The following is a 15,978-nucleotide window of genomic DNA, read 5'->3' on the forward strand; positions in this document are numbered from 1 at the left end:
TTGCAATGTGCTGTTCAGAAGAAATCTCCAACCCGTCATACTCAACGGATTTTTGGGGCGTCCTGTGCAGATTTCATGGTGTCAGTTCCCTCCAATACTTCAGACATTAGTTGAGTCCGTGCCACATCATGTAGCGGCACTTCTGCGTGCTTGCAGGGGCCCTACACGATATTAGGCAGGTGTACCAGTTTATTTGACTCTTCATGTATATTACTGCAGAAGCAGTGAGGTAGACATGTGTAGGTTGTTTTCAGGACATGTCTTGCTTAAAAACAGTTAACTTAATTAAGGGGTCTATTGTGCCATTGACACTCCTAAAACTATTGCAAAGTAGAAGCTGATGAAGGTAACTTAAACAATGAGTCAGGAGATGAATCATTCAATGTTTGGGTTTCAAGCTTAAAATCCCCGTAAGATCAAAACTGATGGAGTGGCAGTGGTGCGTACTGGCAGTGATCACATGAGTATTGCTTTTGTAAACAAAATTAAGAAAGACGATGACGTACTTGTAATTGAATTGCATATTGTGGACACACATGTATAACAACACAGAAATATTACTAGCTTTCAAGGTACAACTGTTTGGCTAGTTTAAGTATGAGCACCTCTCCCCCTCCCCTCACACAGTGCTGTGTGTGTGTGTGTGTATGTGTTTATTTGAAAGCTGAGAATATCTTGCTTTTACATACGTCTTCATCAAGTGATTCAGTCACAGCCAAGTCTTTCATCATATTTGTTTCATGTTTTCGTCTTGATATTTCAAGTAATGTAATACTATTTCTGTAAAGATGCTTAGTTGTGATAATTGACCAGATTGGCATGTGGAACTTCAGATTACATGGCCAAACGTGTAGTCACAAGCACAGCTTCGTGAAAAATGTGGGGTAAAATTCCATTGTAACATATCAATTAAATGTTCATTTCTCTTTTTGTCCTATTACAATTTGGGCTGTTCAATTTATTATCCAACTTTCCTACCAAAGAGCATAACTAGTAATTTTATTTAACTACAAAAGAATTGATATCTTAATCTCTTCGGTTTTTAAAATTTATGCTGTAGATGAGCACCATAGTCATGTGGTGGCTAGTGTTCCTTTCTGTCACTTTCTAGTGACTCCTGACTGACTACAAGTTCTTTTTCTTTTTTGTATCTGGTATAGGGTGTAAACAACAATTATTTACAATGTACAGCAGTAGCATAGAGGAATTCAAGCCAAATAATTTGATATAGGACCCTTGTGGTCCATCAAGTCAGGAAACTACTACATATTGGCCTTCACAAACCACCTAAGCTATGGTGCATGTGCGCTATGTGAGATATTCAATATTCTGTTGCTCCTAGCAAAAAAATGAATAGGAGTTTTAGTATATTGTTCATGGCATTCTGTCCTACCAATGTTCAAAAGTATGTAACTACACAAATTTCTTCCCTGTAGTCAGCCTTTTCTGTCTTCATTAACAAGGTTAATATGTCACTGCCTTGTCGGCTATTTCATTAACTTTAAACTCATAAAGTTTCCTCTGAGGGTGCTGAAAGAAAAAAGATTTTTGTATGTGTTATGCTTAAACAAGTTTAATTTGCAGTTTGATCTCAACTTAAACCCTACAAGTGCAATACTTTCATAATAAGAGGGCCAGATAAACAAAAGATTTAATTTTAAGCTGTTAAAATTCACAAAATTGTGAGGTAAAATTTACAGAAACATAAGTTTTACAGTTTGTAAGTACACAGCTAAGACGGTGGTGTAATAATACCTCACAACATGAAGACAAAAAATGGTCGAGTATGGGAAGTAATTTGTGTGATCAAATCTTTGTTCAGTGGTAAGTGCCATGAACAGCACACTAAAAGTATTGACTTTGGGAGGGGAGGGGGGGGGGGGGTTTCTGTGGGAGTAGGTGTGCGTTTTAAGGCCACTTTTATGCATTTTCCTTGAATAACTCAAAAGCCATGGCATCTTGTGAAAACTTGTCCCAACGTGAAATGTCTCATCGTTTTTTTAAATCTAGAACCAATAGTTTGCCATCAGAGAGTAGGAAAATATTGACCATTGTGTGCACCTCACCTGTCCTCTTTACCACTGTGATATGCTATAAACAATTATTATTTGTACCCTGTATAGTGAATTCATGTCCATTTTTAATTACTGAGGACTTGTATTGCCTTTTTTGTAATAGTTGATTCCAGGAACAAAGAAAGATCAGTTGACAACATTTGTTAATTAATAATCTGAGACCAAGCATTGCCCAGTATGATTTACAATTGTGAAAACCACCTGTCTGCTTCTCAAATTGTACAGTCGTAAATATAAGGGCAGATCTTGATTTGCACTGTAGTTTCTCAGTAAGACTCGTGATTAGTGACTGCCAATATCTTTTAACAATTCGCTTGAGCAACTTTTAGTCTCTGAAGTTCAAAGTGTTTGTTCAGCATATTTAATTCTGGCCCTTTGGGTTTTCTGTCATTTTCATTCACTTTCACACCAAAAAAATGTTTAGGAGGGCAGAAACCTTCCACACTAACCATGTAACATTCATATGCCATTAGTTTTGTTTTATATCTAACTATATTTGTTTTCACACTGGTTTAATGCATTTTTGCGTGGGTATTTAATGTACAAACGCAGGTTGGCCAACAATAATCAAGAGAATAAAGTGGAAAATGGTACTTTGTGTTAGTGAATTTGTGTACAGTTGAAATTTTTATGCTTTGCACCTACCTTTTGCATGCTCAGTTTGAAAGTAATTCATGTTTTGTTTTTCATATATTCAGTTTACTCTTTGCTAACACATCCTCACTACAGGTTACTCCCTCTCGTCTTGGTATCTGAGTGACCTACCCTTCCTTTTTGATATTCCCCAACTTTTTCATCTCGCCTTTCAGATAAAGGTAAGTACTGGCATGTTTCGTATGTTCTGTCTTTAATGGTTCACTATTGAGGAATCTCTCTCAGTTTCTGAAGAAAAGGTTTATTTCAAAACAAGATTTATCATTTGTGCGTGAACTGCTGTTGATATTTTGCAGTCAGATAGCAAATATATTTTAAAAAACTCATTTTACAATATTTGCTGTATATTGTCTTAGAATTCATAAAGCTTTTGATGGTTCAGTGCAGACATAAACTTGTTAAATCTGTAATATCATTCTGAAGATGAAAGTTCATTGCCACAGTCATGTAGATATGTAAAATAGTGGTCTAAATGGACTCTCATTTTTATTATTTCATTTAGAATATTTTCTTACTGTGTCACAAACCGAAAAGAAATGTTGTTGTGTATTGATGCCAGAGTAGAACAAAAAGTTGTAAGAGTTTCTCATTGTACCGCCAATTTTAAATCACCTGAAAGCTGACATAGGAAATTTATTTTCAATTTATGCGTAGAGATTTGTGCATCCTGTCTTTGAAATGATATGAATGATTGCCTTCACAGGTCGATCAAGAACTCTTCTCCAGACATCAGGTTTACAGGATGAACAACTCAGCACTGATGCAGCAGATACTGTCTCCAATAACAGAGAAACTTCCCAGATGGAAGACCATGACTATGAACCTCCGGCTGCCAAGCGTGCCCGATCATTTCTTTTCCGTGAAAATGATTTACCACCTGATTTATTAGCAGATAAAGTTGACAACATGATGACTTCTTTGGATGACTCTTGGTCTTCTTCCTTTACCCGAAATTCGAAGATTGGAGAAAAACTGGAAGAGATTGTGGAAGATGTGAAAGTAAATGTAACAGATGCTGGTGGCACAAGGACTGTTCTTCTACAAGTACCCCAAGAACAGTAATATTTATATCAGAAAATAGTTACATATTTCTGTAATTCAGATATATGTGATGTTAAAATGTAGGTGCAGGACACCAAGATAGTATTGTGAGTTCAGGTCATATGTTAATCCATAACTTTAAAAAACCACTGCCCATTGTCAGCAGTGTCTATTAGTTTAGTAATTGGATTTTTCTCTATGGACTTTCAAACTTCGGTGGTCAGGCAAGAAGCTTCGTACATTGAGTGGGTTACTATCATAATTGGTAAGGAAATTAAGTGGCATTATGTGACACATCAAACTTTCTTTGCCTGTAGTAGATGCTGCTGCATGAACTAGTCTGTTGTGCTTTTATTAGGATGTTAAAAATTTCTGAGGTGATTTGAGGATTAGAAAGTTTATTGTAAACTGAAGGTATGTTGTGAATTGCACAAAATAACTTCAAAATGAAGGAAGTGATGAAATAGTGAAGTTGTAATTTTATTAATACAACTATAAATGGTTTCTTTTGTTTGCAGAAGCATAAATGTAATGCTATTCTAAGATAGAAAAAGACTTGACTGTTGTGAAATTTCCCACAGATTGGGTTTTAGCTATAAATAGTATTTCAGTTAGCAATACATATATTTAAGTGAATACAGTTCACAGATATGCTGAATTGTGCAACTCAGAATTGTGGCCTGTGTAGAAAAAACTCCCACAAATTCCCTGGACATTTCCATTGCAGAATCATGATAGGGTTTCTGTATTATTAAAACTGTATTTATATTTTGTCAGCGTCTGCAAATATATGTATTATAATGTGTATTTGTGCATATATTTTAGAAAGAGAGAGAGAGAGAGAGAGAGAGAGAGAGAGAGAGAGAGAGAGAGTGTTCCTTTTTTTATGACTATAATATTTTTCTATTGGAGTTTTTGTATGTATCTACATCATTTATTGAACCCATGTACTAACATGTGTGTGAATTTAATAAGTATGTGCTAATTCTAGTAATGTGGGAATTTTTATTGCATGTAGTTGCATATTTAATAGATGGAACATACTATTTCCATAAGTTCAGGTAAAAACATACAAATTGTGACCAGTGACTAAGTCTTCATTTCCATGTGGGAGTTCTGCTCCCACCTTGACCACATACTTATTCTCATATTGGCTAAATAATCAGCACTTTTCAGATATGTATTACCATATGAAATAAAATACCTGTACATTAACTTTGCTTATTCATTAGTTGCTACTTAAAACACTAGACTTCAGTTTCTCAATATACAAAATGTGTTTTAAATAGCAAGAAGGGCACATGAAGGTTTTGATAACATTTCCATAAATTGTGCGTGAAATGAACCAGTGTTTCATCTAAGGTAAATATGCAAGAAGCCGGGAATAGAGAAGGAAACATAGAATAGCAGAAGAATAAGAATATACTATTGGGAACAGTTCTCTCTGACACTGTAATTCTGTCAGAGATAACAAAGGACTTGGAAGAGCAGGTGAACAGAATGGATAGAGTCTTGAAAAGAACTGTTAATCACCTGAAGCCAAGTTCCACTTCTGTACAAGGCTACACTGCAAATAAATACCTTCAGAAAAGCCTTCGAAACACTTGTATTCTATGTTAACAAATTACTTGTTTTCAGAAATGCTTTCCTTGCTATTGGCAGTCTACATTTTGTATCCTTTGTACTTTGGCCATCATCAGGTATTTTGCTGTCCATTACATGTATGTGTGTATGTAATCAGATGAGCACCAAAAAAAAGTAAAACAAGCTTAATGGAATGCAGTCAAATAAGGTGATTTGAGGGGAATTAGATTAGAGGATGAGACATTAAAAGTAGTAGAGTTTTGCTATTTGGTTAGCAAAATACCTGATGATGGCCAAAGTACAAAGGATACAAAATTCAGACTTCCTGTTGCAAGGAAAGCATTTCTGAAAACAAGTAATTTGTTAACATAGAATATAAGTGTTTGGAAGGCTTTTCTGAAGGTATTTGTCCGCAGTGTAGAGTGTAGCCTTGTACAGAAACGGAACTTTGCTTCGGGTGATTAGCAGTTCAGACAAGAGAACAGAAGCTTTTGAAATGTGAGAAGAATGCTGAAGATTAGATGAGTAGGTTGTGTAAATAATGATGAGGTAATGAATTGAACTGAAGACAAAATGAATTTATGGCACAACTTTACTAAAAGAAGGGATTGGGTGATAGGACATATTCTGAGCCATCCAGGAATTATTAGTTTGCAATTTGATGTTGGTAGGAAGTGGTGGTGGTGGGGAGTTGTAGAGGGAAAAACAAGGGATTAATAAAGTAAGCAGTTGTGTAGTTTGTAGTAGTTATTCAGAGATGCAGAGGCTTGCACTTGACAGAGTAACGTTGAGAGCTGCATCAAACCAGTCTTTGATCTGAAGACCACAACAATTCTCCCAGCCGCATATTATATGAAGAAAGGCAAAGCATATGGAGATGAATAAGAAAACAGTGTCAAGGACAGGAAGGTCAAGGATGGAAAAAGAGAATCTATAAGGAATAGTGATGTGTGTAAGTGGACTAAAAATATGATTAGCGTTGTGGTAGGCAGAAAGAAATATGTTTAAGATTAGATCCTAATTCAGGACACATTTCAAAAAAGGTCTTAATTAAATACAATAAATACAAAACATCATTTTAATGTATTACAAAAGTTCATTCATTTACCCTTTATTAGTATCTTCTAAGATGGAATGTGGGCAGATCAACTGTATTTATCATTGCTGTGAATTTTCTTCAGCACATCTGTATTCTCCAACAGCATTGAAAAAATTCACCAGAAGTTTCATCACAATTCCCTCTAGTAATTAACATTGCTTTCATAGTTTCTACAGCAAGCTGTGTCTTGTCACTGGTCTATATATTCACATGGGAAAATACCCTGTCAGTAGCTGAATTAGTGCCAGGAAGGCAGACGAGAGACACTGTTACTTAAAATCTTAAAGCACATAAATTGCATCTCTCTTTTCCTTTTGAGTTCAAAGAACTAATGCCACTCGGTGGAGTGGGTACTCTATGGCAAGACTAGAATCTCTTTGTCAAGCAGTTTCACCAGCATAACTAAAACTAATAATAATAATAATAATAATAATAATAATAATGTAAACCAATACAGGTGGAACAAATATATACTAAATCTGGGACTGTGTCTGGATTTACCTTTGAAAAAGTTCGGGGCAGAGCTACAAAAAATTGGGACTGATGGTGTGGTGTCGCAGAGCCTTGATTTATGCTTGTACATGTGCATATACTGTGTGCCAGTGCGTACACTGTCTCATCTGGTGTTCTGTATACTCACGATTTCCGTAAATAATTCAGTCGCTGTTTGCAGTAGTGGACTGGTCCTGCTATCAATTGCAGTGTGCAGTGCTAATCATTCTTCTTCACTTAGTAGTTATATGTAGCTGTAAGAAAGGCTGTTCTCTGACCAATGTCACAAATTCAACAAATACTCAGAAGTCAGTTTAACTTAAATATTCTTCAACATCATAAACAACATTTCACATTAACATCTTGCAGAAGACCAGAGAAGTATCACAATAGCCAGAGCAGACAATGTTCTCTATTTGATAGTGTGTCACCCAAGGCCCAAAGCAACATCATTTGATATCTCTGCACAGAGAAGCTAGTCACAAATTCTTGTCTGCAGCGGTATTCCATCCACCGAGCTCATATCTGGTGTGGCACCAGCATGGAGTAAGGTGACACCGCATCACAGCAGGTGGCAGTCTTTTAACACCTGTTCTGTTCCCCAGGCATACAGCATCCATGGATTACTCCATCTCTGTACAGAATATACCTCACAGCGGATTGTCCAGTCTTTTTGCCTAAACTTATGCATTAAGAAATCTTCTGACATATTTTGTCAGCTAAGTTAGATCTTGAGTGTGCCATGCTATTTGCTACAAAATAACCTGTGACACTACAGTGATGCTAATGTCAGTGAATCTGGTTGAGAACAAGGATCAAAGTAGGCAACTGCGAAGGGCTAGAGAAATTAATAAGCTATGGAAAGTGTCACACAACCTCAAGGTAAAGGTAAAAGTGTCATTGAACCAAAAGTTGGTAGTACACTACAGAGCTTTACTAGGAATGGTGCTTTTGGAGTTGGCACACCAATGCCTTCTTCGAACCTTTGAACTAACTTACGCAGTTATAGGAGAACCTACAGTTCAATGTGGACTCCTAACTGAGGTGCAACTTAACATTTTTCACATTAACAAACATTTCCAGAGGTGAGAAAAGTGATATGTGACAGGTAAGACCCGAAGAACTGATCGGATATTGAAAACCAGAGCTATGGGTCTGTATTCAGGCAATTCACTGCTGAGCCATGAAGTCACATTTTCATAAGCTCAAAAAGTTTTCTTTTGAATGTGATGAAACTTGGGCAAAGTTTAGAACATAACATCAATAAAACATGGAGAGTCAATTCCAGGGAAAGAATTAATGTTAAAACTTAGAACATATATAAAACAGATGTGTCAGTTTAGTACAATGCCAATAAGAAAAATTGATTGCTTTTCTTGTGAAGCTGCTCTCAGTGCAGCAGTGTCCTGGTGAGGATGATTGCAACAAGTAGCAGTGACACCTTCCTGGAACAACCAAAACATAGTCTCAAGGATTGAGATTTGGAGCTCATAGTACCGTATTAAATTGTCCGGAATGAAATACATTAATGTAGGAGACATGTATGCTTGAAATTGTCATTTTGTAGAATGAAATTGACATTATGTGTACTAGTATAAAAATGTACCTAAGCATTAAGAATGCCATCTGTACTTCAGTGACTTCACAGTATCACACGGAGAGACATGAAACTTTATACATCCACATAAAAATATACCAGCCCACACATACAGGTATTGCCTCATCTAAAATCATGCATTTCAGATGTATTTAAGGTATTAGATAATGACATTCGTCTAAAATATGTCTCCTATAACTTTGCACCTGAGAATGAGGGTTGTTGATGTGCTGCCCTGTGTAAATGTTGGAATACTTACTGACTCAGTGAACACTACATATATGGGTAGCTACTACTGGTTCACATGTCACTGACTTCCAAAAACATTTAATATCAGATTTGTTTATCAGCTTGTACCAAAAATTCTACTGCAGCTTGTGAAAGATGACATGTGACTTCTGTAAAATCCTTTATTACTTAGAAGAAAAGTATATTGGGTTAGCATTGCAAACTATATAACAATTTTACAGTGAGCCTGGTAGGTGCAACATCTTCAGCTACCCAGAAAAATAAACCTGAGAGAACACACCCTGGTAAATGTGCACCGAATTGTAATTGATAAAGAATTATTTTTAATAAATTATTTACCTTCATTGGTACTACACTGAAAGACGCTATCAAAAGTATGTGAAAACATTAAGAACAAAGATGCAGCTCCTTATAGACTGTGGCAAGTTAAAAATCCATGAGACAGGCACTGAAGAGAAACGTGGTCATATTTGGCAATGATGTGATGTCTTTATGACTAGCAGCTCAGGCCTATTTTTTTGGATGTTGTCTGCAACTATATGTGAGTTCGTCAGTATTTGGGGTTTTTATCTCTGACTTGGCCACATCATTAATTTAGCCATCAACAGCCAGTATACAGAAACTTCACTGTCTGTGGCAAGTTTTTGCTATCTATGTGGGTGAACTCAACAACTTCTTATAGAGCTGATGTCAAATATTATGTTATATTTTTGTACAATATGGTCATGTATTTTTTGTTTACAAGTATAATGGTGTATGACCATAGTCTAACATTATAGTCATGGCACTCCTGCTCATTTTTGTTATACACTGAAACAGCAGCCCCCTGCAGACAGAAAGCTGCATTTCTGAATACGATATCAGATGAGTGCAAATAGTATCACGTCTGTTGATATGTAATATAGTTTTACAATACAAAGTGTATATAGCACAATAAAAAATCGGCATTAATTAAAATATGACACCGCATTTGTCTTTCTTTAGTTTCCAAAGGACTCTTGGAGGTATGAAATGTAACATTACAGATATCTGAGGAAGAATGTAATTTTCTTTTAAGATCAAAAAAGGATAGTACACAGCAGAAAACCTGACCTTTTGTAGATATGTACTCAACACTGTGAAGTTTTCATCATTACACTTCCATTCAAATCAATGAATGTGAAACATAGAAAACTTCTATGGAATACGATACCTACCTTGTTTTGCATACCAAATAAACCACCACAACTGTAGCTGAAGCAAAAAATATGCAGGTATAATAATAAAACAACAAGCGCACTAAATCTGTTTCCCAACACAAGGAACCAATTCCGCAATATTGTTATTACATCTGAGCCACAAACAGCAAGAATGTTCAACTCATTTGTTTTGAAGGAAAATTAATTACATTTACAAAAATATTTGTGTATTAGAAAGTCAAGAAAAGTGTAACAATATGCAAATCATTAGACTCCACACAAAATTACTGTGTGTCAAAGAAAGTGCCTACCACAATAATAACAGGCAACAAAGAAAATACATGCCTGAAGTATGTGATCATATTCTGTTGCTCTCAGTGGAGTAAGCTGCAATTATACACACATCTGAAAGTATTTTGTACATGAATAAGTTGTAGCTTCTGTCAATGAATCAGTGAGATGGGCCGTTTTTTACATTTATTTCATGATCATTCATCTCTCTTGATGATTCACTAATGCCTGAACGCAAAAATATGACAATTATCTCATTAATTACCAGAAGTTGTAGAAGTATGAAACTGGAATTTGGTTGCAATAGTTACATGCCTGTTGTTTGAAACAGATAAACAATATTTTATTCAAAATAACTGCTATTTATACATTTCTCCCACCTCTCCAGCAGGCTATGATGCCATGCAAAAAAAAAAAAAAATCCTGTTCTTTTGAAGTGAACCAGTCAGCGAGCCAGTTTTGTACATTTACATCCGAACTAAAGCATTGTTCAGTGACAGCGTGTCCCAGTGATGCAAATAATTGATAATCAGACGGAGCCAAGTCAGGAAAATAATCCACATGCCTTAGTATTTCCCAACTGAACACCTTGGTCATTTCTCTGACCCATTTTGCTGTGTGTGATGGGGCATTATCATGGAGCAATGTGACTTTGTGTTGCCTTTTTCCATATTCCGCTCGTTTTTCATGTAATGCTCAATTTGAATCAATCATTTGCTGTTGGTAGCGATCAGTGTTAATGGTTTCACCAGATTTTAGCAGCTCATAATAGATCACACTCTTCTGATCCCACCAAACACAGAGCATTGTCCTCTTTCCAAAGCGATTTGGTGTTGCAGGAGATGTCAATGGTTTGCCTGGATTCACCCATGGTTTATGACGCTTAGGATTCTCAAAATATATCCATTTTCCATCACCTGTCACTATTTAAAGGAGAAACAACTTTCTTTTGTATCTGGTGAGCAGCATTTAACAAGTAATCTTTTGATTTGCTTGCAGTCTTTCATTCGGTTCATGCGGAGCTCATTTTCCCACTTTCTGCATCTTTCCCACAGCTTTCAACTGAAGAGAAATGGCTTTCTGCATCACATTCAATTGTTCCATAAGTTCATGTAGAGTTTGAGTAGTGTCTTCACCCAATAAGGCCTGCAATTTGTTGCATTTGAACTTTTTTGGTGGTTTCCTGCACTCGTTTCTCACATAAAAATCACCACTTTAGAATTTTTTGAACCACTTAAAACACTGTGTTTTCCCAAGAGCATGTTCACTTAAAGCTTTGACAAGCATTCAATGTCATTCTGCAGCAGGTTTCTTCAAATGATAACAGAAAACCAGTGCTGCCTGCAAATCGTAGTTTGTAGGCACAAAGCTCGACATGTTTACAGGTTTGAAACAGATACCGATGTATGGAACTTGGGTTACTGTATGTTGATATTCGTTGTCAGCTGTTACATAAAGCAGATGGCGCTGCAGACACGGTCTCTCAGGCCCTACACTGAAGGCTAGTGCCATATATAGGGAAATTTTGCACTTCTACACCTGATAAGTAGAAAAATAATTAAAAACAAACATTACTTTTACAGCTGGATTTTTTTTTGCCTATAGGGGCACTAGGGCCATTCCAACTGTAGGACTGTAAAAACCTCAACAGCAGCGAGTGTCGCAACTGTGTGTTAGACTGCAGTATGACTTTGTTTAGAACATGGTGTGACTCGAAATTCTCAGTGAGGTGTGGTATTAAAGGTATTTTTATCATAAATACAAAAAAGATAACTCCCCCTGAAAGTGTGACAATGTCAACAATCAATATTTTAATGTTCACACTTACTGCTAGTCTCTCCATATCGAAATGTCTGTTGTAGCTGGCCACATTTTTCATGTTGTTGTTGTTTTTGTACATTTTGCACAATTAAAAACTCAAATTTTACATGAAGATTTGTTCTGCTTCTTCACAGAATGACAGACTTGATTGTCAGTTATTCTCTGTGCTGGACACATTTTTCAGCAGTACATTTTGTTAGCTGTGAAATGGTTGCTATGGCAATTCCACAATTTTGTGAGGAGAGCGCTGATGAACCCACCCCGTGCAGACACTTTTCATTAGAAATTATCTGTGATACAATGGTGTGAAATATTTGCAGTTTTCTCAGTTTGTTACTAAGGTGAATAGATTAGCCATTATGGAGTATCAAATGCATTTTATCACCACTTACAGATCCCAAATGATTTAGCCTACATATGTTTACTATAATACTGCAGATGATCACAGGAAATATGCTTCATGAGTATTTCGTTCATTATAAAACCATTAATTTCATATGATATTTTCCCTAACAGATGGGGAGATCTGTTCGGGTATTAATTCAGAACCCAGTTTGTGGAATATTTTTTTTCCATTTTCCATTCAAGGTCTCTCTACATTTTTTTTGTTTCCTTTCATTGGGGTTTGTTTCATACACATACACAGGAGCAGTCGAGATCACTGACTCGCTGGAGGAACTTGGGACTGGTCCTTGACAGTGTATGTGAATGAGGTCTTCAGCTAGTGAGGTGAAGTATTCATTGAATTTTTCCACAACTGAATTTGGGTCTGTGACTTTTGAGCCTTCTAGTGTTCATGATACAGTCTTTTTCTTTGGCACTGAACTACAAATATCTTTCTTTATAACTCTCCACATGGATCTCATTTTGTTTGACGAGTTTCTTAAAAAGTGTCATTCCACATAATTTTTGGCTCTTTGACTGCTCTACCATAGATTCTTTTGTAGGCTTTTGAATAATCGGCTAATTCTTGGGTTACTCTATATTTCTTACAACAGTACTGCAGAAATTTGTTTCTCTCACTCGAAATTTTTATGCCTTTAGTTATCCATTGCTTATGATTGTTAGGTTTTACTGTTTTTACAACGTTTGGAAATGCTACATTAAAATAGTGAATAAAGATGCTCTGAAAACTCATGTACGATATCAACATTGTATTGAGTGGCGATGCTTTCCGTTTTCCTTGGCCATTAAGAGATTAAAAATTCTAATCTTATCTTTAGAAACAGTTCTTTTTTCACCTACTTTTCTGGAACTGCTACTGCTTGTTGGTATTTCTATACACAGCAGCTGTGCCTCATAGATCTGTAATTTGTCACTGAGATGAATATTTGGTCAATAATGGAGTTTGTGCATTCTGTTAATCTTGTTGGGCAGTGTATTGTGGGGACCATATTGAATGTGTTGGTCACATTTATCAAAGCATCTCTGGTGCTGCTGTCTTTTGAAAAATCAATATTGAAATTCCCACAAAGCACTATCTTCATATTTAGTGTACTGATCATGTTCAGCAGAACATCTAGTTTATTCATGAAGACTGACAGGTTTCCACTGTAGTTCAGTCACGTGCATTTCGTATACAATCAAGGATAGATCGCATGTGAAAACTGCACTGGCATGTAGTAGTTGTGCTGAACCGGATTATATGCATTTGCATGTTGCATATTTGGCTTCTTTTCATCGGTTACTGCATATTTTAACTAAAAACCAGTGACGATGCATATCTTTGCCCTGTGTTTACAATATTTAAAATATTTAGACGGGCGGTATATACCTCTATCTAGTTTTGATGTGTCTCCAACTAACCGCAACCTAGAACTGCGTGCAATCGCTAACCAAGAGGCCACTGCCTAACGAAACCATTAAGCCTCGTTTACACGACGACAGTGGGTTGCGCCCCTCGTTACGTGCAATGATGTGCACGCAAGTCGTTTCATATATGACTGTAGACACAGCGACACAGAATACACTTCAGTTCCGTGGTTTATGGGTCCCTGGGTCGTGTCTGAAATGAAAGTTGTGGCAGCTGCAAGTCGCAAGAGTTGTAATGGAGTTAAAACTTGTTGCGTGGAATCGCTACATAAGGGGGAAAACATAAATAAAGAAAAAACGTGTTTCGATTCGTGACTGGATGAAGAAAAGACGTCAGCTCGGCTGCTCAGCATCCTTGCTGAAATAATTTATAACAGAAGATCCAAGAATTTGTTTTAATTATCTTAAAGAATGTCACCAGAACTGTTCACGTTTCTTCTAAACAGAGTTAATTATGCGATAAGAATAAAGGTCCTGTAATACACTGTCGCCAGAACTGAAATTACATATCATATTGCGTGCATAATCGAAAACACTCGGCATAAACTCTCTTGAAGAGAGACAGCCTTCCCTCCTGTCAACAATATTCCTTAACAAACAGTTGGCCAACTCGAACGATGGGATTTTAATCTTGTAGACGAGAGCATTGCCACAGCTACAATTACACTTTCTTGTATTTTTCGTAATTCATTTGCATATGTGCTTCTAACTCAATAAATTTTGCCCTGCAGCTCAGATATTATCAAACCATCTATGTAATGAGCGCACATGACGGTCTCAGCGGCAGTAATATGTTGCTTATTTTTGTAATCAGCATCACTGAAATCCCACAAACGCCAATGCACAGCATAGATATCCAAAAAGCGAACATTATTCTCCGTTCCCCACTTCATATTTCAGTTTGTCTACACTTTACGAACACACGTAACCTCAAAACTCGTGCAGCTAGCGTCGCCAAAGCTCGAACGCGCCAAAATATGTCTACTCTAATGACTCTACTCACTACTGTCCAAGGAACATAGAATAAAAACTACTGTCTAGTTTTACCAACGAGTTGCGCAAACGCGCGGCACGCATGCGCAATAGCCGGAAGTGTTGCCAATCTAGCGACTTTGTCGCTAGAAATGGCAACTTTTGCCTTCGTCTTAGCGACAAAAAACAAAGAAAACACTTTTTAGCGACAAAAATTATTTAGCTACTTATCTGGCGACTTTTGCAGTACTGACGACTTTTGAAGTACAAATCAAAACTATTTTGGGCCAGTATTTTCATTAACAAAACTAAGGCTTTAACGATACAATGGGTACTACACTGACTTTGTTCTACATTTACTAAGTTAAATTAAGTTCTTAGCAGATCATGTAGCATTGTTCAGCATTTAGTAAACCTGAATGTGGGAACTGCCTACAGAGTAAGAAAACCTTGACTATGGAACAATTCATTATTCATTACCCACTAGCCTGTTATCGTCGATAGTGTATCGATCTATAATTCTTCAACTTTTGAACTCCCTTTATTTTTCGAATTGACAAAAAACATACGTAATATTAAGTATAATAAAATCATTTCTGTCCAGCAACCTCTAATTTTTCGAAATGTTAACTCGTAGTCAAATTATTACCACATGCACAGTGGTGACGCAAGAACAATTCGGTGGGGGTATCTCATACATTATTACGTTTTAAACAATGAACAATAGGACTGATATCGAGTTAGGTGAGTGAGTAGATTGTTTCATGATCTCTAGTTCGCCTGAGTTTTGATGTATTTTCAGTGTTATAAATTGGTGAAACGTATGTTGCGGTGGCTTGCATAATGGATTTACCGCAGAAGAAGAAGCAGTATGCTCAAAAATATCGGGATGCGTGGGAAGCAGAACCTGAATTCAACGGGTGGCTGAAACCAGTCGTTGGACACTTATCCAAGGCAAGATGTTAAGTATGTGCAACAGAGTTTTATGCTAAATTGTGTGATATTAGAAAGCATTCGAAAACTATTAAGCATAAACAAAAAATTGATTTTAAAAAAAACACAAACCACCTTACCTGTGAAAATTGTTCCGAAAACTACAGTTAGAATAGCAAG

General features: G+C 36.5%; 1 protein-coding gene across 1 annotated transcript in view; it reads left to right on the top strand.

Annotated features, from left to right (window-relative positions):
* Positions 1-4,985, top strand: part of LOC124804944 (cyclic AMP-responsive element-binding protein 3-like protein 1) — a 64,209-nt gene extending 59,224 nt beyond the window's left edge. Inside the window, exon 6 of the mRNA XM_047265329.1 lies at positions 3,433-4,985. Within this exon, the coding sequence (XP_047121285.1) occupies positions 3,433-3,791 (359 nt within the window). The 3' untranslated portion in view covers positions 3,792-4,985. The remainder of the gene's footprint in view (positions 1-3,432) is intronic.
* The last annotated feature ends 10,993 nt before the right edge of the window (positions 4,986-15,978 follow it).

This window comes from Schistocerca piceifrons, chromosome 7, assembly GCF_021461385.2.
Source record: "Schistocerca piceifrons isolate TAMUIC-IGC-003096 chromosome 7, iqSchPice1.1, whole genome shotgun sequence".
Taxonomy (NCBI): Eukaryota; Metazoa; Arthropoda; class Insecta; order Orthoptera; family Acrididae; genus Schistocerca; species Schistocerca piceifrons.